Raw genomic sequence first — 25,455 nt, 5'->3', positions numbered from 1 at the left:
AGAATGTAAATTGAATTATTCAATGTTCTGCTTCACTTAGCTGAATTTGCTTAAACAATTTTTTTTGTCTGTGTGAAATCAGTGTGGTGTTATGATTCTTTTGTTAAAAACAGACACAGTGACAGAGTCAAAGTCAATAAACGTTCATTGAAGCTGCTGGGAGCAAGCACTGGAGACGTCTTGGCTGAGCTATGTAAAGGGCCTTCAAGCCCCAGAACCAGAGCATTCTGCACCAGGATAAAGGTACCCTGTGCTCTTCTGTAGCAAGAGAGCAATGCACTCCTCTTTAATTCAACCCCCAAAAGGCATTTCTATTTAGAAAGTAAAGAGTAAGCTGACACTGCAAGTATCCAGTGGAATTCTTGAAAGCCACTATGTTGCTGTTTTTTAATACATGGCTTACAAGAGTCACAACCTGGGCTGTTTCTGTTCTTCCTGAAATAGCAGGCAGGCAGCTTTTCTTCCCTGGCCAGAGATGCAGGGAATGCCTGCTTTTCCACCTGCAGCAGTCTCCAGAAGGGCTAAGGCTATGTGGCTCACCTGGGCCACTGAACAAGCAGACGAGTTAGAGAGAGCTCTTACATGGAGCTCATGTGTGTGTATGTGCGTAGGTGCAAAAGGGTAAGACTATGGGTATATAAGTGCATGTGTGCACATGTGTAAAGCCCATAGGTTGATGTGTCACATGCCTTCCTCTATCATGCTGAGTCACACATGTTTGAGCCAGGATCTAGAATATCTACCCAGCAAGTTCCCAGGATACTCCAGTCTCTGCCTTCGTGGGGCTGGGATCACAGGTGAGTACCACCACACCTAAAGGTTCAGGAGGGTACTGGGGACCTGAACTCAGACTCTCACGCTCACAGAGCAAGCCAGCTCTCCTGCCCTTTACAAGGTGCTTTAAGATGTGGTTGGCTCCAGTGACCTGTGAGCAGGAGCTGCATGCGAGCAGTGCTGTCCCCAGATGAGTTCAGGGATAGGACGATGCTTCTTCACTATGCAGTGCTTCCTTCCAGGACTGACTCACAGAGAAGAGATAATCTCACGCCTGGACACTGACTTTTCTAAGGGCCCAGGAAGCTAAGAGATGGAGCCATTGGCCTGTTGCCTGCATATCTGGGCCCCAACCTCTGTGCTTTTACACTAATGCCCTTCCCAGTGAGGGCAGGAGGTGGCAGCTAAGATGTAGTGGCTAGCTGATCTACATGCTGGCTTTAAAACAGACAGACAGATAAACAAAACCCTTCACATACGCAAACTCATAAAAACATGTGCTAGGGAGGAATCTCTGCACACAGGCAGCTATTGCTCAGGAGCATTCCTGTCCTAGTGGAGCTGCTGCAGATGTGAACTGGACTGATGGAATCCCTGGTGTCTCCCATCACCCCTGACCCTTTGGCTGGGGGTCTGAGAACGACATCATCATTTCTGGGGGGGGGATTCAGATAATGAAAGTGCTGATGGAACATGGCCTCTCTGTCAACAGAGGCAGAACAGCCAAGGTTCCAGCTAAGGAGTCATTTAAATGATGAGTTACGTGACCCCATCATGGAAAATCGAGAAAGAAAAGTTTGTTACTCCTGGCAAGGGTCCAAGCCAAGCCTGACATGCAATTAGCAGTATTTTCCTTGTATGAAATGAAAAGCAGAGCCAGAGAGGGAAATGTTTTCAACCACTCTAATGTTGAGGACCTGTGGTCACTGTTCCCCATCCCGCGTGTGCACTGTATGTGTGGAGGCCAAATGCCAATGTTGGGTATCTTCCTCCATGGTGGTACACTTACTTTTTGAGATAGGTTCTCTCACTAAATCTGGAGACTGTTTAGAACTGCTGGTTAGAGAGCCCCAAGGAACAATTCTGTCTTTGTGTCTCAGTTAGGGTTCCTAAGGCTGCGATAAACACTAAGAACAACATGGGGAGGAAAGGGTTTATTTTATTTTATAGCTTACATCATCCAGGGAAGTCAGGGCAGGAACCTGGAGGCAGGAGCTGATGCAGAGGCCAGGGAGAGGTGCTGCTTACTGGCTCCCTCACCATGGCCTACTCAGCCTGTGGTCTTACAGCACCAAGAACCACCAGCCTCGTGGTGGCCTCACCCACAGTGAGCTGGACCCTTCCAAATCAATTAAAATCAAGAAATGCACCACAGGCTTGTCCACGGGCCCATCTAGTTGGGGACATTTCTCAACTGATGTTCTTTCTTCCCAAATGACTCTAAGTTGTATCAAGCTGACAGGAAATTAGTCATCACACTCCAGAACTGGGACCACAGGTGTAGGTCACCTGTACTTTTACATGGGTGCTTGGATCTGACCTCACGCCCAAATCAATACATACTTTACACACATTAACTGATGCCAGCTTATCTCTTCCGTAGAGGATAAATGACTCAGAAACTCAGGAATCATGCCTGTTTTCATGTCAACATTTAAGCCTAATATATTAAGAGATTTTAGAAACCTTAATGTGCACAGATGTGAAGTGCACTACATGCTTAAAGATACAGTAACATATGCACATATACTAATGGTTGCCAGGCAGGAAGAAAGAGAAAACTCAGGGAGTTGGGAACATCAGCTGAAACAGTTCATCAGCCAGTGCTATGGGAACAGGGTCAGGGATGGGCATGGTTTTCCTGAGTCAGTCAGAAGCCAGCCTTGTCCTGCCTGAACCCATGATGTCCTGCACATCTGATCCTTCCGGCAGCCACTGTTTGCAGTACAACAACCCTGGCCCAGCCTCAGAGATAGGGAAGATCTTAGAGCTTCCAGAGACACAGGGAGACAGACATTAACAAATAGAGACTGGAGAGATGGCCCAGCAGTTAGGAGCACCAGCTGCTCCTGTAGAGATGAGGGCTAAGATGCAGCTCCCAGCACCCATAGGGCAGCTCACAGCTATGGGTAACTCCAGCTCCAGGGGAGAGCACAGTCTCTTCTGGCCTCTGTGAGTACCAGGCATGAAAGAGGTGCACATATATACATGCAGGCAAAATACTCACATACAGAAAGTAAAGCAACTTAAAAATACACAAACATGTCATAACTTAAAAATATACAAATAAACGTGTCATTATAATTTTCAATAAGAACAAAAAGGAGGAGGAGGAAAAGGAAGAGGGAGAAGGAGAGAAGGAGGGAGGAGAAGGAAAGAGAGGAGGAAAGGGAGAGAAAGGAGGAACTGCAGTCAAAGCAGCAACAACATGGGGCCATGAGAAAGAGTAACCGTGTGTGGTGGTGGTGGTGGGTATGTGGTGGCAAAGGCCTTTGTGCAGAGGTGACAGCAGATTTGAGGACTGCAGATGCTGAGGCAGCCAGATGAAGGCCATGGGGAAGCAGCAGTCAGGGATGAGGTCTCGGAGAAAAGGATGCCAGGTGTCTGGGAAAACACATCCTGTGGTCAGTCCCTTGTCTGTCCTCCCACCCACCTGCTGCTCCCATCCCACAGAGGCAAATAGGCCCACAACCTGAGGACGACACACTGATGAGTGGGCAGGGAGCCTCCAGTGGGAACAGCACAGGCAGAGTGAACCAAGGGACCCTGGGCTGCAGAGGGAAATGAGGATGAGGGAGGCTTGGAGGGAGGAAGCTGTCTCTGGTGCTAGCCACAGTGTGGATGTTATCCTTATCACAGGTAAGTGCACCGGCAGTCAGGGTCCAGTACAGTCTCTATTCTAGAGACAACAGACACAGAGGCCGGGCTGCCAAGGGTGTGAGGCAGAGCTCTCTCCAGGAGACCTGGAGTTCTCATTTCCTTAGGTCTCCCATAGGCAAGGTAGCCCTTGTTTTGGCCACAGCAAGCTAAGAATGAATGACCTGGATCCCTTAGAATATCAGTTCCTGTTTTCCCACTGGGCAGTTTAAAAATATCTTCAAAAAGCTTGTACTTAAAGGCTCATTCAGCGTCCATCCTCTATTGGGGAGTGGAGCTGAATGAAAATCAACACCATTATGACCTCTTTCTCGCTTTAAAAAAATTGTGTGTGTGTGTGTGGGGGGGATGTGTGATGTGTATGTGGAGGTGTGTGAGTGTATGGAGGTGTGGTTTGTGTGCCTATGTGTGTGTGTGTGCACACGCATAGTGTATGCAGGCATGTATGTACCAGGGTATGTGTGTACAGATGAGAGACAACCTAAGGAGCTGGTCCTCATCGCCCACAGTTTTGAGGCAGAGTCTCTTGCTTATTGCTGAAAGCTCCAGGCTGGCTGGCCCAGGAGCCCCCAGGCACTTTCTGATCCCTGCCTCCCAAACTGCCCACAGGAGAACTGAAATTAGGTACTAACATGCCCAGGTTTACATTCATTTGGAGATTTGAACTCTGGTCCTCCTGCTTCTGGGCAAGTACTTTACCCCTGAGCTCTTTTCCATAACTCAGACCTTTCTCTCTTTATTCAAGGCCCATGGCCACATCCCAGCAATGACTCAGTGAGACAATTAGCAAGGCCAGGAGCAAGGGAAAAACAGGATCTACACATGTAAATGAGGTTTCTGATGTGGAGGCTCCTTAGGGACTCTAAATTTGGCTCTGCATTTCCTGGCACATCCAAGGGTAACAAGGAGAACAAAAAAATCAAATAGGATAAAGGGAAAGTAAATTTTGTGGGCCACTGAGGGGCAAACAAACATAGGCAGATCTGTACAGCGTGGGTGCACAAGTTGCTCATGAAACACAGCACCTAGGAAGGTCTGAGTGTCTGTCTGTCTGCAGGAAGCCCAGGGAAAGAACGGCTTGGTCTCCAGTGTTGATGTAGGACCATGGGAGACCCTGTGGGTACTGACTTTCTTGTCTGTAGCTTATAAAACAAACTATGCTCCAGCTTGTTTCTTAAAAAGATTCATTATATAGTGGGCTTGGGGACTGTTACTATTTTGCAGAAATGTTTAAGGCTGATAACTGTGACACAAAGAAATAACCCTGACAAGGATGGTCCTTAGAAAGGCCAGATTAAAGCTGGACCCCAAGTGGACTCTATTTTGTACTTGGGCCTGATATGTTCCCAAGATGCTGCTGACCTAGGAGACAGACAGACATCAGGAACTCCTTCTGCAGCCTTCACCTGGGTGGGAACGTGAGCAAGGGTGCCATCCTAGATCAAAACAGGTCTCCACGCTGCCAAAGGGAGTGAGTTTACGCTGTGGGGATTTCCACAGAGTCCTCCAACAGTCCCCTGTAGGCAGGTGCCTTTACAAGATCAATAACTCTGTTTTATTTTTTGCAATCTAATGGGTCCGTCTGCTTTGATTCTGGAGCCTTCCTGTTTAGCATGACCTTGGGCTCACATCTGGACCATTTAACACAGGAGGATACATCTAGAAAAGCCACATTTGTTGGAGTCTATGAGGCTACTGTGATAAAAACAAGACAAGCAGGTAGCTAATCTCTCTTAGAAAGCTGCTGGCTTCCTAAGCCCAGTGAGACACTCCAGGCAGCAGACAAGAAAGGCAAGTTTAAAGTCCCTGTCTGTGTCCTGTTGTCCACAGGGCAGCCGGTCCTGTCCTCAGATGAAGTATCTGTGGAATGAGACCTGCCCCTACCCTAGCATGCACAGCATACACGAGCTCTCGATTATCTCAGATGCTGGCAAATGGCCAGAGAGCTTCAGCGCACCAGAGCCCGCTGCTGTCAGGACTGATGGTTAATGAGCCCAAACCAGAGGCAGAAAAAGTCACCTTCCACTCAGTGTTTTGGGATGATGTGACCTGAGATTTTCTTAAAACTGAGCTGCAGTGTCAGCCGGGGCAGGACCAGAGGAAGGCACAGACAGATCTCCAGGCCCTGGTCCCACTCCAGGAGATGACAGGACAGTGACCACAATGCAGAAGCATCAAGGCCTGTGCCTGTCAATCACTGGAACAAAGGAAAGAGCAGAGCTTTGCTGAATGGCAGTGTGTTCTGCACAACTGACTTAACACTCCAGAGCCCAGGCCCTACCCTGCGGACAATGCAGTCTGCAAGTCTGCCGGGAAGACGAGAAATAGCTCATCCACACCTGGCCACATCAAACCGTTCCTAACCTATGGTGGAAGACAACTACCAAAAATGGAAATTTAAAAAAATTCAAGAGATTATTTTGCAAACTTTATACAAATAAATAAAAATATATAAATCAAGTAGTTACTTAGAAAGTATTATTTGCCAAAATGATTTAATTGACAATAGAAAGTTCTAATAGCCCACTTTTTGTAGAATAGAGAAGAATTTAAAGGAATTTTTCCACAACAAAAGTATCAAACCAAAGGGTTTCCTAAGAGATATACATTTTTGGACAGTATGCATTTTGGTATATGAAAAATAGAGATGAATTTCCTAATTTTTTGAAGCAAATGCAACATTGATGCTTAAATATAACATACAAATATCAGTGCCAAAACCCTGAAATAAATAATAGCCAATAGACCTAACTGCTATGATTTGAAAATTTCCCCCGAGAAGCTATGTGTTGACATGTTAATTCCCAGAACAACAGGGTTGGGAATTGAGTCCCCGAGAAGGTCCTACCTTCATGAATGGGTCAGTGCTATTATTTTGGGAGTAAGTTCATTGAAAAGACTGAATTTAGTCTGCCTTAGTTTTTTTTTTTTCCCTTTCCTATCTTCACCTCCTGTGTTTTGTCTTTGAATGAACAAAACAAACAGGCCACCATCAGATGGAAGCCTCTTGACTTTGGATTTCCCAAAGGTATGAGAAAGAAATTTCTATTTTTATAGATTCCTCTTTCTCTGAATTCTATTACCATAGTACAAGATTAACTCAGAAAACACCATTTGCAAAAAGTAATCCAATGTGATCAAGTGGAGGATTTATTCCAGGAATGCAGGGATGGTTCAATGACAGAGCAACTGATGTCAACATACTGTATGATGTGACCTGAGAGAGGACTATGTGACTATCCTGCTAATGCTGAAAACAAAAACTGATGAAAATCAATGTCTATTTCTAATTATAGAAAGACTCATGAAACCAGAAACCTTAGCATGATAAAAGTATATAAAAACCTGAGTACTAAAGTCAGCAGCTCTTTTTTGTTTGTTTGACATGTATGACTCTGTATAGCCCTGGCTGTGCTGAAATCTGTCCTGCAGAGCAGGCTGGACTCAGAGATCTGCCTGTCTCTGCCTCCTGAGTGTGGGGATTAAAGGGACTCAGCCTGAAGTCAACATCTCTTAAATGAAGAATCTCTGGAGTTGTTTCTAGTAAGATTGGGAAGAAGGCAAGGGACCCCATCACCTTCATTGTTGTACACGTGAGCCAAAACAATTAGATAAGGAGTTGGTCATAGAACTGAAAATATAAAAGTAAAATTATGTCTATTTGCAGACAATATAATAGCATATCTAGAAAAACAGTAGACTCAATGTCCAAATTAATCCAAGCAATAAAAAGCCAAGTTAGTCAGAGAGACTATAAAAGCAATAATCCTTAGACACAGAAATAAGTAAGAGTACGTAACAACGAATACATCTACACTGGCAATAGTAATAAAGGGCACAGAAATACACTTAATAAATACACACGACTTAGAGACAGCACACTTTTCAGTATGTATGAGAGGCACAGAGCAGACATGAGCAGGCCGGATGACAGCCCTTGTCCATAGGTAGGAAGGCCCAACGTCACCAGGATGTCAGTTTGCCCAGAATTTACTTTATAATAAAAACAATCAAGTATCCAGAAACCCTGACATTTTAGGGGGAAAGCCCTGAGGGTTGTCTTGTATTACCTCACATTAAATCATTCTACAGAATCCCTATAACCTAAAATGTGATATAGTAACACCTAAATAAATAGAGATTAATGGAACAGAACAGAAATCCAGAAATAAACTCAAGCACATATGCGGATTTAGTGCGTGTCATCCTAAGCCAGTGTCTGGAGCAGTGATAGGCCCTTTGTAAAATGGTCCCAGGCAAGCCTGTGCTCAGGACATCTCTCCTACAGGGAGGCATTTAGGGAAAAGATAACGTGAGATCTTATACCACCTACATAAAATAAACTCCAGGTTCAAGAGAGGAACAGAAGAAGACAAGCACAGTCTTTTGTGCTTCCTCCATGAACTGGGCATACAGGAAGACCACACTAACAAGGAAGCCTTAGTAAGGCACACTATGAAAAATTTTAAAATATTTGCATGATCAAACATGATTGATAATTCACTTTTTGAATATATTTTAGAGGAACTCTTTTGTCTCCCAAAATGTTAGCTTAAACCTACCACAAAAGTAATGCCATCTTACCTAAATAAGCCATCATAAAGTTTCATTTAAAAGCGTGGTGGAGAGAAGAGCTTGGCGTGGGGAGTGAGGGAGAGCTGTGCTTCATGTCAATGCTGGCCCCCACTTTATTTACCTTCTTTAGCTTCGCGTGTGCCCCACTGTTGTTTCCCTGTGCCAGGTCTGCCTTGCCCAGGACCCGGTATGTCTCTGCCACCTCAGGACTGAAATCACCAAATGCTCCTACTTTGGCTTCCAGGGACTCTCTCAGGATCATGGCTGCTCTCTGAGAAAAGAACAAACAGTGGTGTGGTTTAAAGTTCAAAGGACTGCTCAGTTGCTTAAGGGCGCTTGGGTCCTGTTGCTAAGCAACCTGGCTCAGCACCCATATGGTAGCTCACGACCTCTGTAACTCCAGTTCTAGGAGATCCACTGCCCTGCTCAGGCCTCTGCAAGTGTCAGGCTTGCAAGTGATACACAGAGATACATGAGGCAAAACACTCATACACATACAAAGATAGAAATAAGGGGCTGGAGAGATGGCTTAGCAGTTAAGAGCATGGGCTGCTCTTCTAAGGGACGGGGGTTCAGTTCCCAACCCCTACAAGGCAGCCCACAACTGTCTATAACTTCCATTCTAGGGGTTCTGACACCTTCACAGAGACTTACATGCAAGCAAAGCACCAATGTACATAGAATAAAAATAAAATATTAAAAAAAAGAAAATCTTTACAAAAGTTCAGGGACTGAGTAAGATCTGTACCCCTCTCAAGAAAAGTCATGAAGTTAATATACATTTAATATTTTAGAGAAAAGTGTTCTTAAGAACTGGGCCACTGTCCTCTGGTTAGATAGGAGGCAGTGAACAGCATATTTGGGGAAAGAAAGTACAAAATATGAAGGAAGAAAGCAGCAAAGACACTGTGACAGCTCTTGCTAAACCTGTTCCATTGAACGGCAAGAACAGAGCTAGCGTGCGTGGAACCCTTAGGTGTCAGGGCTCCGTTTAAGTGTGATCTGATCTGTTCTTTGGATATACACAGCCTTCATCTTCTGACCCAGGAGGAGGACAAGGTACAGAGCAGCAGCCCTTCCTTGTTCCTGCAGGGCTCATCAGTGGTGGGGCTGGGATCTGCTTCCCCAGGGCCTTTTTAGGTGCAGGCTCGACGCCCTCAGCACTGTTGCTCTCAGATAAGAGAAAACTAGGCTACACTTGTGGGTCATGTTTCCGGATTTTCTGTTCTCACAGAGAAGGCTTAGGAAGCCAAAAGTAAACATTCCCGGAGCATGATAAACTGTTTTGATTACTTTGTCCTATTTATTTACGCCAACATGGAATAGAAAAATATATGCTTGTCAGAAAACAGTATTTCCTGATACTAATTTTTGCAGATACCAAGATGCAGGGGGGTGGGGTGGGGAGGGAGTCTGTGAACTTCCAACAGGTCCTGAGACTCTTTCCACATCTTCTACATGAAAACAGCCTTGAAAGACAAAACAAAACAAAACTCCACCACCAATAACAATAACATACTTATGATTGCACAACAATAATGCTGAGTTCAACAGCGAGGACTGCAGAAAGGGCTTCCCATAGCATAGCTCTGGGGGGACGTGCTGATCCTGTGCCACAGACAGGCAGAAATGTGAATGAAGAACATCGCTCCATTTGTTGGCAGGAACAGGAGTCAGGAACTGGGGCTGGCACATTAAATGTGGTGGTGAGCAGAAACCAATTTCTGAGGTAAAACAACAGTGTAACTGGCCAAGTATGGCCCATGAGAGCACATGAGGGACTAGAGTCTCCATGCAGGCCTGCCTGTGCCTACCTGCTCCTGACACCTGTGTTGGCCTTAGACAGAAGCAAGAGTTGGGTGGGGTGGTATCTCCATAGGATTTGACTGTGGAGTTTGGGAAACCCAGTCAGTGACAGTGAGAAGGGCTCGAGATTCTTTCTCTGGATGAAGCCTTTAATGATGTTTCAGTCTAACTAGGGAAACTAGAGATGGTTGTGTATCAGAAGGCATGTTGTGCCTACAGTGAAAAACAGACAGGAAAAACTCAACGGAGAGAACCATTAAGACCATTAAGAACTATTAAGACTTAGAAGAGGGCATGGGCCCAGGAGAGCCCAGGAGAAGCACATAGCCTATGTAGGGTTCTTGAGGAGATAGGAAGGCATGTAGGGAAGAAGAGGGAGGCAAAGTTGGTTAGCTTCTGTCAGGGACAAACATCTGTATCTTCTCCCAAAATATCTCAATCTGCAGCAGAATGGCCTTTACTTACTGTTTACTATAAAAATCACTTCCTTCTAGAAGGAAGGCTACCTTGCTGCTGGTGCGAGCCAGCCTATGGATAGGCAGTAACCACATCTGTGCCCATGCTCATCTGTGTCAGGCTCCTTGGGATCAGCTCTTCTTAGACACTCCTGCCATATTCCCCGGTGACAGGCCTGCAAGCAAGGGTGAGGAGCATGAGGCCATCATGCGTGGTTAGGTAGTCTGTGTCACTGCAGGGGTGCCTGGCAGAAGAAGAGCTGAACCCCAGATACTGCCGTGTTCTTTCCACAAGGTACCCTGGCTTAGCTGCAGGCACCTAAGGAACGGGCAGCTTTTGTATCCTTGCAAGGACACATAAGGGCTGGAAATAATTCTGGAATGAAGGAGCCAGTTTGCTACAATTTCCAAGGGCAGTCTGAGAGAGTGAGGCACATCTTTTAATCAAGACTCCTGATTTGTGTGACTTGGCCAAAGTCAATGAGACATGTTATCAATGACACTGGGCTCTATACTATGGCAAGAAGGATGGGAACTCATGAGTACATGAGCTGCAGAAGTTAGAGTCAGCTGACCAGCAACCAAGCATCCATTCCAAATCTGTTCACTATCATGAGCAAGAAGAGCTCTCACGAAACTCAGCTTGGTTCTATGGACAACATTAAATATCCATGTAAATTTACACTACAAATACTTCACTACATCAATGGGATTCTGTAAGGAAGGCTCAGAAGGGCCCAATGAAGGCAAGGGAGGGAAAGCAGAGAGCTGAAGGACAGACTGCACTAGCCTGAGATGAATCAGAGAGGGTCTTCAAGGAGGAAATAAAAGAGACCAGCTATAAAGATGTGCATGAAAGCTTAGGGAGAGGAACAAAGTGAGCCCTAGAAGTGTCAGCTTTGCCATGAGGGCATTACAGTTCACTGGAGTACTCTACTGGCTGGTTTTGTGTGTCAACGTGATACAGGCTGGAGTTATCACAGAGAAAGGAGCTTCAGCTGAGAAAAATCTGTGAGGTCCAGGTGTAAGGCCTTTTCTCAATTAGTGATCAAGGGGGAGGGCCCCTTGTGGGTGGTGCCATCCCTGGGCTGGTAGTCTTGGGTTCTATAAGAGAGCAGGCTGAGCAAGCCAAGGGGGAGCAAGCCAGTAAAGAACATCCCTCCATGGCCTCTGCATCAGCTCCTGCTTCCTGACCTGCTTGATTTCCAGTCCTGACTTCCTTTGGTGATGAACAGCAACGTGGAAGTATAAACTGAATAAACCCTTTCCTCTCCAATTTGTTTCTTGGTCACGATGTTTTGTCCAGGAATAGAAACCCTGAGTAAGACAAGTACCAAATGAGTGTTTGTTGACCAGATAAGCGTTTAAAGTCTGAATAGACTAGACAAGTGCAAGACAAGAAGGAGTGCCTGGGGAAGAGAAGATGCTAGAGTGGTCCTGACAAGAGATGATGCCTGGCAGGAGGGGAAACGTTAAAGCATGTGTTTATTAAGGAAATCTGGAAGCAGTAAGGAACTTTCAAAGGTCCCATAGGACCAAGATGGAGTCTAGGGCGGGAATCTAAGGCCCTAGCAGAGTCCTCTCTTTTGGGTTCAGTGATCCCCAGTAGGGCCCTCTCTATCTTTGCTTGGGTGATTCAGAAGAGCAACAAGACATTATTTGCTATAGTGACTCTGGATCTACTCTGGCCTGACAGACTCAGGTGAGTTGAGAATAGGAGCCATGTTGCTTAGTTGAGAGAAGAGAGGTGAAGAATGAGGAAAGTGCTGTGAGAACGAGTTTCCAAACAACACAGAAAAGACACTTTTCATCTTCATCTCCAAGATTTGCTAAGCTAGGCTAGGCTGCACACACACACACACACACACACATACATACACACACACACACACACACACACACACACACACACACACACACACACACACAGAGGCCCAAAACCTCTGAGGTATCTACTGTCTCCTTTTGGAACTGTTACAGTTTACAGGGAACATGCTCCTGGGAGTTTTATTTCAGTAGATATAAGCTCTGACAAGTATAAGGGCCCTGTTCCACTTCTCTAAGCAACGTTGAGACTGCCTTTACAGACCAGCAGTGGAGAGGGTGAGCTGAAACCAATGCACGGTGTAGTTTTCATTAGATATGAAAATTCCATTCAATACTCAAAATGAGAAGAAGAAATCTGGCCACACTGCCTGCGGCACGGCATCCTAGCTAGAAGCAGCATGGGCTGTAGTGAGGAGGGTTCTGCCCACTGGGCTCTCGCGGTTTTCAAGCCTTGGCAATCGTTTAGAGTTGGATGGACCATTTACTTTCTCACAGTTTTGTTTCTAAGAGAAAGTATCTGGTTGCTGCCCAGACTGGCTCCTTCATTTGTTTACCTGGGTCCCTCTGAGGCTAGGCCTGCCCTGTATACAGTAGGTGCTCAATAGATGCTGGCTGGCAGAGTGAAGAAGTCTTTGGCATGCCATGTGAATAGCTTGACAATTGTGATCTAAGCTCACTTACTTCTTTTTGTCCAGTGGTTTGCAGAAAACTGCAAAATTCATCTTGAATCGAAAGGAGCTTGGCTCTTTCTGCTCCTTCGGAATCCTTGATATAAGTCATGCTTTCCTGAAAATATTTCTCGGCCACATCTGAGAAGAGCACAGAACAACAATTTTGAAAATAGCTCAAAGATCAGAGCAGAGATGGAGCAAACATACTGTTAGTGATGGTGAAATGTGAACCATTTAAAAACACACACTTGGACAAGAGACACCAGTTCAAGGGACTCTTCTGTCCCCATTAACCTGCCTTTGGTAGCAGAAATTATTTAAGTCTCAGAAGGATACAGCAACTTGCTTTCCTTATTTTCCAGACATTTTAGTGTTCTTGGTGATATACAAAGCAAAATTAATGGGGTGAGAAAGGAGAAACGGTCCCCAGACCTGAGCACATTAGGGTATTGTCATATTGACTGAGAGTACCTTATCTTTGCCTAGACATCAGTCACTTATCACAGCTCACGTAGTTTTGTGGACTCTAACTATAATCTTGTTCTATATTTCTATAGCACACACACACACACACACACACCAATAAACAAAACAGAACAGAAGAAAGTCTGGTTGATATACTACTGAAGAAGAACCCCAACCATTCTAAATCCTTAAACACACTGATTAGTAAAACAACACAGTTTCAAGCAAATGACAATCATAAAAGCAAGACAGGGAAGAACCCAGGCTTGGACAATGAAAAGGAAATGACAAACCAGAACTGTGACTACACATACCCCTCTTTTTTTTTTTTTTTTTCGAGACAAGGTTTCTCTGTATAGCCCTGGCTGTCCTGGAACTCACTCTGGAGACCAGGCTGGCCTCGAACTCAGAAATCCACCTGCCTCTGCCTCCCAAGTGCTGGGATTAAAGGCTTGTGCCACCACCGCCCGGCCACATACCCCTCTTGTTATACCAAATCCTGAGCTAAAGCAACTTAAAGTGAGGAAGGTTAAGTTTGGTCTATGACTCGGTGGCTCTGTTGCTTCTGCTCTGCTGAGACTGAGGGAGCCTGCAATGATGTGATGGAGCATGTTGTGGTAACTAGAAGTGAGGAGAATCAGAAAAGAGCTGGGTTCCCAACATCACTACCTAGAGGTTCTGCAACTGGTCAACAGGAGCGGGCAAAGCATTTAACATAGGGGCCTTAGGACATCATGCAGTTTGTTTGTGGCAAACAAGAACAGTGGCTTAGCAGTCCCCAGACCTAGTAAAAAACAGTGTATTCACTCAGCACTGGGGTTTCCCAAGTGAGAACAGGACTGGGGATGGGGCCTAAGTTCGTTTGTGGTAGGAAGCTGAGTGAAGCTCCCCACAAGATGCCAGTGTGGAGCTTCAAAGACGACTCCACTGATACTCATCCTTGAGGCTCTGGCCCAGAGTCCTGAGTGTGCTGTGAGATCACAGGTCTCTGCTGTCTTTTAGAAAGTGACATCATCTCTTGGGCTCAACAGAATCACATGGGCCCATGTTGATTTGTTTTTTGAGACAGGGTTTCTCTGTACAGCCCTGGCTGTTCTTGAACTCACAGAGATCGATCTGCCTCTGCATTCTAGAGTTCTGGGATTAAAGGCATGCACCATTAGGCCAGACACATAGTTTTGTTTTGTTTTTTTAATAACATAGAGAATTTCCTCCAGCTAGTGACAGAGGAAGAAGCCAGAGACCCTGGGAGCTGCTGTGGTTTAGATCTGGATTGCCTCCCAGTGCTTATATGCTAAAGGCTTGGTTTCTAGACTGGAACTATTAGAAGGTGGTAGGACATTTAAGAGATGGAGTCTAACTGAAGGAAATTATGCTACTGAGGGTGGGCACTTGCAGGTAATATTGAGACCCTGGCTCCCTTCTTTTCTTTCTCCTTTCTTTCTGGCTGCTATGAATGAGTAAGTAGCTTTCTCTGCCATGAGCTTCTGGTATTCAGCCTCCCCAGAGGCCTAAAGCAACACAAATGAAGACTTCTAAACCATGAGTGACACAGAGACTCTCTTGGGTCTTGTCTGGAAGCATCAACTGCCAATTAAAAAACTGATAGCCTACTAGCTGAGCCAGGAAATAGGAGGTGGGAGTTCCAACAGGGAGAGAGGAACTCTGGGCTAGAGTCAGGCACAGAAAGAGATTCTCTCAGAACTCTGAGGAAACAGATGCATGAAACTGAAGAGAGGTAACCAGCCATGTGGTACTCATCGAATAGAATAGAGTAGAGTAGAATAGAGTAGAATAGAATAGAATACAATAGAATAGAATAGAATAGAATAGAATAGAATAGAATAGAATAGAATAGAATAGAATAGAATAGAATAGAATAGACAGGTTAATTAGGTTACGAGTCCATCAGGAAACAAGCCTAAGCTTGTGGCCTAGGAGTTTGTAAAGAATAAAAAGTCTCAGTTGTTATTTGGGGAACTGGAGTATGAGTGGAAAAGCCCAGGGTTACAATGAGTCAAATAACCCTTTACTCCCATTAAACTGTCTGTCTCAGGACTTTGTCACAGTGGCAGAAGGTTGACCATCACAGAAGCATTAGAGGGTGGAGCGACAGAAGGAAGCTCTCCACTGCCAGTATGAACAAGGGTCCTAGAGGAGTCACTGACCAATAAGAAAACAAGCGCTTCAGCCCTGTAGCTGTAAGAAACCAAAATCTGATATCAAAGGGAAAGAGACCATAAACTCTAGATGACAGTAGAACTGGCCGGCTGCTTGTTTGTAACCTAAGCAGAGAAATCAGCCTTCCTGTGCCAGACAGCTGACCTACAGAACCAGGAGCTAATAAATAGCCCCTGAATAGCTAGTACACTTTTGTGTTTGTGTGTGTGTACGCACATTTACGTGTGCATATATGAAGGTATGCATACCCACATATATACTGATGGCAGGGGCCAATACCAGAATAACTTTCTCTATCATTCTCCACTTTATTATTGCTATAACGTTCTGAGGTAAGGTGTTGCCCTGCTTGTGAAAGCTTTCCTTTTCAGCTGGATTAGCTGGCCGGCAAGGTCCCAGGATCCTGCTGAGGTTATAGTTGAAGGCTCGCGGTTCTTATATGGGTGCTGGAGATCTATACCTGGTTGCTGATGCTTTCCCAGCAAGTGCTTTATCACTCTGTGCTTTCTCTAGCCCCACAACTATAATGTGTATGCAACAAAGGGAAACTAATGTGGAAAATAAGGTTTATATTGTTTGGGCACATATTTTATAATGGTTTGGAATTAAACAAATTTTAAAGAGCAAACAAGAGAAAAGAAAACAAATACAGCCAGAGCTATGTTCTAAATGGTCCCCCCTCAAATTCATGCTAAAATGCTAATCTCCAAGGACTTTTAGAGGTGACTGTGTCACGAGGATGGAGCCCTCGTGACTAGAACTTGTGCTCCTGTGAGTGAGACCATGGACAGCTGCCTGTACGTGCTCCTATATGAAGAGCCAGTGAAACAGAGCTGACTGTGGACCAGGAAGCAGCCACCACCAAACATCAAGCCTGCTAGCGTCTTGACCTTGGGCCTCCCAGTTACCAGGGTTTTGAAAAAGAAATGATTAAGTCGCCTAATCTATGGTGTTTTGTTATGTTTTGTTTGCTTGAGCAGATTAAGGCAGTGGAGAAGCTCTACAAATAGAAATGAGCACAGATCTGAGCAAAGGCCTTAGGCCTGTCCACCCACAGACATGGGCTCACCACAATTATGAAAGCTGCCACTAAAATCAAAGGCTTCTACTTACTACATTCTACATGCCTGTCTTTATAGTTGTAGCTTCTCTCATGCTGGCCGAAAAACGGATGCATCAGAATTGGCTGGCAGCCAAGATGGACACTGAGCAGACAGAAACACAATGAAAACTGACAGACAGAATGACCCAAAGACAACAGAAGCCCCAGATAGTTTGCTGATAAGCAATCCAGCATAGTGGAAAAAGCTTTGAGAACATGGCTGGGATTCACAGCAAGAGTCCTGGGTGCTGAGAAGTGATCCAAGCACATGCCTTCCTTCCTTCCAGAAGAGCTTAGGAAGGGAGAGAGTAAACTCATGGGAAAGTGTCCTCCTAATCTGCACAACTGAAGAAAACCCAGGTCTACAAACAAGTGCTATTGCTCTGCAAGGTTCCCTCCTGGGGATCTGGCAGGAGGAGGATTCTTGGCACTTTGTCTCCTGGGCATGCCTCTATCGCAGGTTCTTAAGCTGAATCAATGCTAAATCAGTGCTAACTAGATACCCCTCACCCTCTCCCAGAGAAGTGGGTGTACTTCTATGGTTTTACCCAAGTTTTATGGAAGAAAGCTCTCTCATATGGGAACTGTCAAACCAAGTATCAACTCTGACTTACTTTGATGGTCTGATGACAGTGTTGGAGGTAGCGTGACATTTATTTTTATGGATAAAAGCATAATGTGAAGATCAAGGTCTAATGTGACTGAGGTATTCTGGAGTGGAGGATACTTGACATTTTAATTTTCTAGCTAATTGGGAACCAATAAAAGAGCGTATCCTGATCCTGCGAGAGAAAAACAGAACTGGCTGGATGAGCAGGCCAGGTGATGTGTGACAGTGACCCCAGCACTCCCCGTGTGTTCCTGGAAGACCTCTAGACATAGGAAAACAGTAAGGCTAGGGAGCAGAATGGCCCTGCTGACAGGTATCACAGGCAAGCTGACTGCATCTCTAATAACACATCAGAGTCTTCGCCTCAGAATGTCCTGAAACACAGCAACAGGGGAGGAGAGGTACCTCGGGCATCAGCAGTTATATTCTCCCTACCTGTAAATCTACAGTAACTTTATCTTTATCTGGGGGTAGGGCTCTTTTATCGCAAGACCCTGACTTACTTCCCTCACCTCTCCAGGCCCTAAATGAACTGTGAACCATGGTTGTATGGCAGGTCTTTACAGAGAGCAAAGTGTGTGCCAGTGCACAGCAGAGGAGTCATGTCCTGAAAGAGATTGTTTTCTGGGGCTGGAAGGGGGAGTTTAGGCACCCTAGACTCATCTGGAACAAACAACAATACAATTTCCAAAAAGATGGGAAGCCATGTCCTCAGGATAGGAAGCTGTGTTCCTGGCATGTTCCTGTGTTCCGAAGCTGGGTGTGAATTCACAGAACCAGCAAGCAGTTCAGTGTTCTTGCACGTGGCTGCCCTCAACTTTAAAAAGCACTTCTAGAATCCTCTGCAACCTGATTCCCATAGCCTGGGCAAAGATGAGGTCATCTCTGAATCGTGGAAGCATGACTCAGCTGGTAAATCCGAGCCCTGGTGGCAGAGATAAGCCAGGACCAGAGAGCTTTTCCCGTTCCTACCACAGCACAGGGTTTGGATTGTCTGTGGGTTCCAGCAGGGGGAGGGAAGGAGGGAGGGATGCTGTGGACAGGTACTTTAACCATTTCTGCAGATGGCTCCATCTGGGGACTTGAAGCCAGATAGACTTACATGAAGAGCTTCATACACAGGCAAAAGAAAGCAAAGCTTTGTTCAAACAGCCAGAGAGCAGAGGGCTGCAGAGGAGTCCACTGAATGTCAGGGAGCTTCACACACAACCCCTCCACCTCTCTCTCCTTGTACACCCACATCTATGTGTGCTGCAATGTATCTGTGACAGAGCAACTCGTAAGAGTTGGTTCTGCCCTTCCACCATTTGGGTCCTTGCAGTCAAACTCAGATAATCAGGCTTGGTGGTAAGCACTGGAAAGTTAGTTATGTCAAATGATATTTTGCTGGGGCACACAGGTGAAAGGATGTCTTGCTAAAGCAGACATGTGAAAGGACCCAGGAGGAAGAAGGATAAATATGACCCCACAGACAGTGGGAGACAGGTACTGAGCATTGGTTTGGTTTGCTCCGCCTTGGTATTCTTCACTAACAACATGCATGTACTGGTTTGTCTTACATATGATTGTTGAGCTCAACTTGTGATAATACTACCATTGAGAGACACTCTGCTTGTGATGTTCCAGTTGCCTTACCTCAGGCTGGTTGGCAAGCCTTGCGGTTCCTTCAGGATTGAACTGCAGCTGCTGGTTCGTGCCTGGTGTCTGCCTGCTTATAGGACTGATCTGCCACTGCTGAGTCATATTTGGTGTTTGCTATGGGACCGAACTACTGCCAAATAAGATGGCACTCACCCCCAAAGAACTATTTCTGAACAGGTCCACTTCCCCCATATCCTAATAACTTTTCTCTTCTGCTACCTCTGCTGGGTGGTGGGCTAGAAGAGAGATTGAACCCTTCTTAAAAGTAGGTTGCAAAAAAAATGTATGCCTATAGATGGTAAGGACAGTTTCATTCTGTGGGAGGGATCCATGCACAATGTGACAATCATCCTTTGCTAACAGTCTCAAAAGCAGTCTTTATACTAACTACAGATGTTTTAAGGACTCCAGGAAATTGAAAAACACCAAGTCTCCAATCTTACCTAACCCTCACTGAGCAAAGACTGAACCATTGAGACTATATAGTAGGGTATTGCTACCCCCAGCTAGCCATCACCTGTAGGGGCCACAGGGGAGGTCTTGGGGGATCACCCCTTACGTTTACCACACACCTGACACCACACAGTAGGTAGCTGCGCTGTTAAACCTGCTGTAAAATCTGAGGAAGTTTGTATGCGTTTCTGGGGGCAGGTGTGCATCAGAAAGCATGGTGGCCAAATGAGCATAAGGCCTGAAGAAGCTTGCAGGGTATAAAGGTGCTGAGCATCCTCACGGGGCTTGACAAGGGGCTCAGACACCAGGAGATCTCCTTGCCTTGGCGTCCTCACTCCCTGGAGCTGTCCAGACTCCCCACTCCCACCCCTCTGCTGCTTAGAGTCGCATGCAGGGCCACACAGGCAAAAGGTGGGGATCTTGCAACCCTAGACCACCCCCCCCCAGTCCCTTAGGTTAGGAAAGTACATATGTTCTCCAAAGAGCTGCCTTAAAAATCTTTTTCAAAAGCATGGAGTATAAATAGCATAGCCTTTCTGAGAAGTTCTGAACACAAATCTTACATGCTGGCACCTAAACAGACAGCCTAAGCCTTGTGAAAGTGGCCATCACAGGCTGTGCACTTCATCCTGCCCACAAGTGGCACAAAGAGGCCATGGCCCTCACTCTAGACACACAGGAAAGGTGGCAACTGGCCAGGCAGGGTTCCCAAGGTTTCTGCTCTGCCCTGGGTCATTCCCTAGGAAGAAGACCCAGCCAGCCAAGCTTGGGTTCTTCTGCTAGCCCCAAGAGCTGCCAAGTGAGCAGCTCCGACTTGTGTTCTGGGGCTTGTAACTTATACTACTAGGGCTGGGGACATTCATGGTGTGCCCCCTTTCTGAGTGGAGGGTATAGGCAGGAGGCAGTTCGTGGTCTCCATTCTGAGACCTTGTGCTGTTCCACTTGGCTGAATGACCTTGCACTCAAGTTCCCTAGATGTGAGGATTACTTGCAGAAGTTTCTGAGAGGGGATTATTCTGGTGCTAGAAAGAACCTCCCTTTCTGTCTCATGGCCTCACCCATTTCTCCCTTGCTTCCCAAGGGGCTCAGAGTAAGCAGGTGTGGACAGATATCTGCTTGGGTCCCTCACAGGCAGGCAAGTCCAGGCTGGTGAGACATTCATATACCCAGTGAGTCCCGAGGAGAGGGGTGAGGATGAGGAAGGTTCTTCCAGAGCACCAGAGCATGGGAAAGCTGAGGAGGAAAAGGAGATGAAGAAGAGCAACACAAGATGGAGGGATACAGATGGGGTACAGCCAGGGGTGGCGTGTCTGCCAGCAGGACTATACTTCACCACAGATCCACCATGGAGGGCTCAAGTGATGGAGGAGAGAAGGGGGCAGGTGAAGAAGGCCATAGGAAGGTGAAGGCTACTGTCAGCAAGTGCTCCCAGGTGCCATCTTACCCGCCAGGAGACCCCAGGCTCCAAATTACAAACACCCAGAGCTGCCTGACTGCTAGTCTCTCAGGACGCTTGGGATCTAAGGGGCATTTAACAGGCAGCCATTTAACAGGAGGGGCAGGTATGCCCAAGGCAAGCAGAGCTAACGGGGCTCAGGGGGAAGGGTTAGGAAAAGGGAGGATTGTGGAAGAGGTCACGGAGACCTACCCAGGCAATAACTTAAAAAATAAAAAGGTTTCATAAACATTTTTCATTATGCCTGTGTAAAATACAGGAGAGGCTAGGACTAGTGGGAACTGGGAAACAGATGTATTTGTGCAAAGGAATTATACATATTCAGCAGAGGCAGACGCCATTCCCGCTGGGTCCTGGGACCCAGAAGACCTCCTTAGCCTGCTGGCACCCAGGACCACACGGGGCCACTTCCAAACAAGGCTGCCTGCTCTGAGCAGGCCCTGCAGCACAAAGGTTTACACTGAAATGTACTTGGCTTTGGACCATTTCATGTTAATATCCTTAAGGAGAAGCACTATAAACACAAGGCCAAGGCCCTGGACACTTAGCAGGGTTGGGAGAGCTGTTAATACCAAGTTTGTCTAAGGCTGCTCTGGGAAGCTGGCCAGGCCCAGGTTGGTGACATTCCACGAGCCAGAATTGGGAATCTTCGGGCAAGCACGAGCCTCCCAGACTTCTAGGGCAGTTTTGTCTGCATGAGGAATGCAGGACGGCACAGTGCAAAGGCACCAGCTCTAGCGTGGAGCCAGAAACACTTCAGGGCCAGCAGCATTGCGTGCTAGCAGACAATGCCTTCAATGGACATTCAGCAAGGCAGCAGGAGAGCAGGCGGGCAATGGAAAAAGCTCACATGAGAACTTAACACTTTTTAAAGATTCTATTGTTTTGTTTTGCTTTTTCTCCAAAAACAAAAAAACAAAGCCAAAAGTCTATGTTAGGTACAGACGGGTTTCAACATAAAAGAGCAAAGGCCAGATCACCCCCTTGATATTCTGAAGGACAGGCAGTTTTGCTTCTGGGAGATCTTGAGACTAGAAAGTGACTAGAAGCCCTGGGTGGGTGAGAGCAGGGGCGGGGATCTCCCAGACTCCCCAGCAGTCCTCTTTCCTTTTCCCTGCAGGGGGCAGTAGAGGCCTTGGCTGGTCCTCTCATAGCCTTGCCCTGGTGGCTTCCTCCATGTAAAGGGACAGCAGAGAGAAGATAGGAAAGATTGGGGGATGTGTTTGCTTGGTCTCCAGCTGTACTCCCTGCTTGGGTGGTTGCTTCTGCCTCCAGAGGGAAGGTGAATCTCTGGACCCCAGTCAGTCTGCTCCTGCCCTGCCCACCCTACACATAGCACTTGCAGGTACAAGCTGGGACACACACTAGCCAGGCCAGCTTATTCTCCAGCCTTGCCTTTACCTGCCACTGTGGGAGCAGGGACTCTGACGACAGGTTTCAATGGCTGGTATAACTGGGAGATTTCTCCATACAGGTTCTCATACCCGATTTGCCCAGGCTGTGGGGGTGAGAGTTTGTTTGCTTTGCACAGCTGTTCTGGGGTCCACGTTGCTACTGGACAACTGGTGTGGCATGTCTTTCTACCCTATGGGCTTCTCTGCTACTATCCTCACTTAGAATGTCCTTACCTTAAGGCTTCAGTATCTACATTAAAATTCCCATCAAATTACCACTATTATCACCAAGGCGAGAGGTGTCCTCTGATTGGCAGGTGCTGAATCTGAGAGGGGCCTATCAAAGAGCATCTCTCAGGCTCATCTGGACTCTGTCCTTTTAGTATAGTGCAATGAAGAGAGAGAGGAGAGAGGAGGGAGGGAGGGGGGAAAGAGAAAGAGAGGGAAGGAAGGAAGGAGAAAGGGAGGGAGGGTAGGAAATTAGAGACAGAGAGGAGCTTCTCTAGACTGATAGAGCATTCTGGTAGGAAGAACTGGCTGTGGTGTCTCTGTAAAACTGGAGGTCATGTCCTGCTTCTGGAGATTGTTAAAGGTATTGAGAACCTACATACAAGTGTCACTGCTGTTGTAGTCTTCATTGCTATTCCCTGAGACATCTGCTACCTGTGCTCCTAAAGTCACCCCTCTCCTTCCTTGTCTCCAGCCCCAGCCTCTGCATTCTTCCTCCTGCACTTCTGCAGTTCTGACTGGGACAGGAGCTCTTCAGATGCCAGTTAAGAGATGCTCAACACAGCCACGCGGTTGTGGGGCTGAAGGTGGAGCTGAGAACTTATGCAGGCTGTGGGGTCCTGGCCCTTCCACATCCTTGTCTTTAGGCTGTGCTCACTCATCCAAGGCCCCATGTCTGCTCCACACTCCACAGACTCTTGCACACAGGTAGGGTAGAAAGGGGAAAGGGGTAGGGCCAGATCTCTTATATAAAACAAATGATAATGACCCTCTGGGCTGAGACTTGCTCACTCTCAATGCCTTAGAAAAATGAAATTTCCTATTGCTTCAGAATCTTCATCCAAACTGGAGTAAGGCAGGGCCAGTGTGCCCTATGCAGGTGTGAGTCAGTTAGCACTCACACTGTCTGTATCATGCAGGTATTACCATCACTCTCATTTTGTAGGAAAGGCAAGCCCAGCTGTACTTATCCTAGAAAACTATATATACATAGATGTGTGTGCTATCTATCTAAATAGATTACACACACACACACACACACACACACACACACACACACACACACACACACACACACATTGAGACAAAGTTTTACTCAGATTGGCTTCAAGCTCAGTCAGGGCAGTCCTCCTGCCTCAGTCTCCCAAGTACTAGGGTTATAGATGTGAGTCACCACGAGTCCAGCTCTCTAACTTCTGGCAGAGTGCACTTTTATCAGGTGGTAGGGAGAACTGGCTGCGATGTCTCTGTAAAACTTGAGATCACATCCTGCTTCTGCATATTGTTAAAGGTATTGACAGCAGTTTGTGGCAGTCCCAGAACCTATACAAAATTGTCACTGCTGTTGTAGCTGTCACTGCTATTACCTGAGACATCAGTTCCTCTCTGTCCCCCCTCTGTCTCTGTCTTTGTCTCTAGCTCATCACTCTATACCAAATGACAAAGTCCAGATGGGCCCAAGGGCTGCTCCTTGCCAGGCTTCTCTCAGCACCTACCAATCAGAGGACACCTGAAACACCTATAACCTTGGTGGCATTAGTGGTGATTTGATGGGAAATTGGGCCACCAAAGCCTTTAGATGAGGACATGTCTCCGCGGTTCCTAGGCTAAGACAGCTAAAAGATTCTGAGCCTTTAAAATAGGCAGAGGAAGAAAAAAGTCTCTGAGAAACTACCCACATGATAAAAGAGGCAAAGGCCAGAACCAGTCCTTCTGCCTGGAGCCTATTCTGGTTCCGAGCCCTACCCAGCACACAATGAACTCGCTTGTTGACTGTATGAACTGAATGATGGCCAATAGAAATTATACATGGACACAGTTTTGTTCCAAAGCTCAAAGTTTGTATGTGTGTGTGTGTGTGTGTGTGTGTGTGTGTGTGTGTATGTGTGTGTATGTGTGCATGTAAGTACTATGACACCATAAATGTAAAAGTGGTTAAGATGAAAAATTCATTTAATATATATTATATGTACATATATTATATATATCATCATAATAAAGGCTGAAAGAGAGACTGAAAGATCAAACAGAATAAGAGAAGCTCTGAACCCCCAATTCCTGAAGCTGCTGCTCTTCCTGTCCTGTAAGGATGAGGAAAACTGTGAGCCACCACAACTTCTTTTTAGAATCTCAAGGCTCCCATGGACCAGAGCTGTCCTCACACTCGTCTCAACATTAAATATATTTGAGTTAGTTACCATCAGCCAACAAAGATTTTACATGAAGATCCCGACAATATAAGCTGTCTGTCACGTGGGACCATGTTGCTAGAGTAATGCAGTGGGTACCGGCTTCTCTAGTTTGGCCACAACAAAATCACTAGAGTGCATGTTTCCTGTCACACATAAGATGCCAGGATGATAGAGTGGAGAAGCCCCAAATCTCATACGCTAACTATCCTGCTAAGAGTAGGATATGCATATTGATTGAGTGGCAGCCTCTTCTTGAAATCCTGACACTGAATGTACACGATCACCCTGAATGAAAGCTCTGCTGAGCAAGCCCGGAGTTCAGAGCTGTTGAACATCTCAATGGCGCAATAGTTGCCTTGGAAAGCAGAGGTGTCCCTCTTGGCCGTGCATGAGTCTCCTATACTCCATGGTTGTATTTTGGATGAAAAGTGACATTCCGGATGGGAAAGGGAGAGAGGGCAGAGAGAGGAAAGCTCAGGGAGGCTGCACAGCCGCTGAGTTCCAGCGTGCAGCCCATGCCACAGACTCAGCCACCAGTGACACATGCCAAGCCGCATGTGCATGTGAATGTGTGTGTGTGTGTGTGTGGGGGGTGTCTGTGCTCACCACGGTGGTCGTGCATTCCAGAAGCAGCAGCAGCCCGGGCGATAAAGTGTGCAGAGTCTGCAGCCTCCTCTGGGGAGGGATCTTTACTCAGGATGATGAGATGTGCCTGTCACCAGAGAGAAGAAACAAGTTGTTTACACAC

The 25,455-nt window shown here is 46.4% G+C and overlaps 1 protein-coding gene across 9 annotated transcripts in view; it reads right to left on the bottom strand.

The window, feature by feature from the left end:
• Ttc23 (tetratricopeptide repeat domain 23) overlaps positions 1 to 25,455 on the bottom strand; it is a 93,440-nt gene that overhangs the window by 6,123 nt on the left and 61,862 nt on the right. For 7 of the 9 annotated variants that reach the window (XM_031386965.1, XM_031386964.1, XM_031386967.1 and 4 more), the window contains 3 exons: positions 25,314 to 25,419; positions 12,996 to 13,123; positions 8,348 to 8,497 (listed from right to left, as the gene is read on the bottom strand). In XM_031386965.1, coding sequence (XP_031242825.1) covers positions 8,348 to 8,497; positions 12,996 to 13,123; positions 25,314 to 25,419 — 384 coding nt within the window. Of the gene's footprint in view, positions 1 to 8,347; positions 8,498 to 10,428; positions 10,664 to 12,995; positions 13,124 to 25,313; positions 25,420 to 25,455 lie in introns of those variants that run through there. The other 2 variants (XM_031386968.1, XR_004123103.1) reach the window with 2 other exon arrangements.

The sequence above is a fragment of the Mastomys coucha genome, unplaced genomic scaffold (genome assembly GCF_008632895.1).
Source record: "Mastomys coucha isolate ucsf_1 unplaced genomic scaffold, UCSF_Mcou_1 pScaffold21, whole genome shotgun sequence".
NCBI classification, from domain to species: Eukaryota; Metazoa; Chordata; class Mammalia; order Rodentia; family Muridae; genus Mastomys; species Mastomys coucha.
This window is presented reverse-complemented; position numbering and strand designations above follow the sequence as displayed.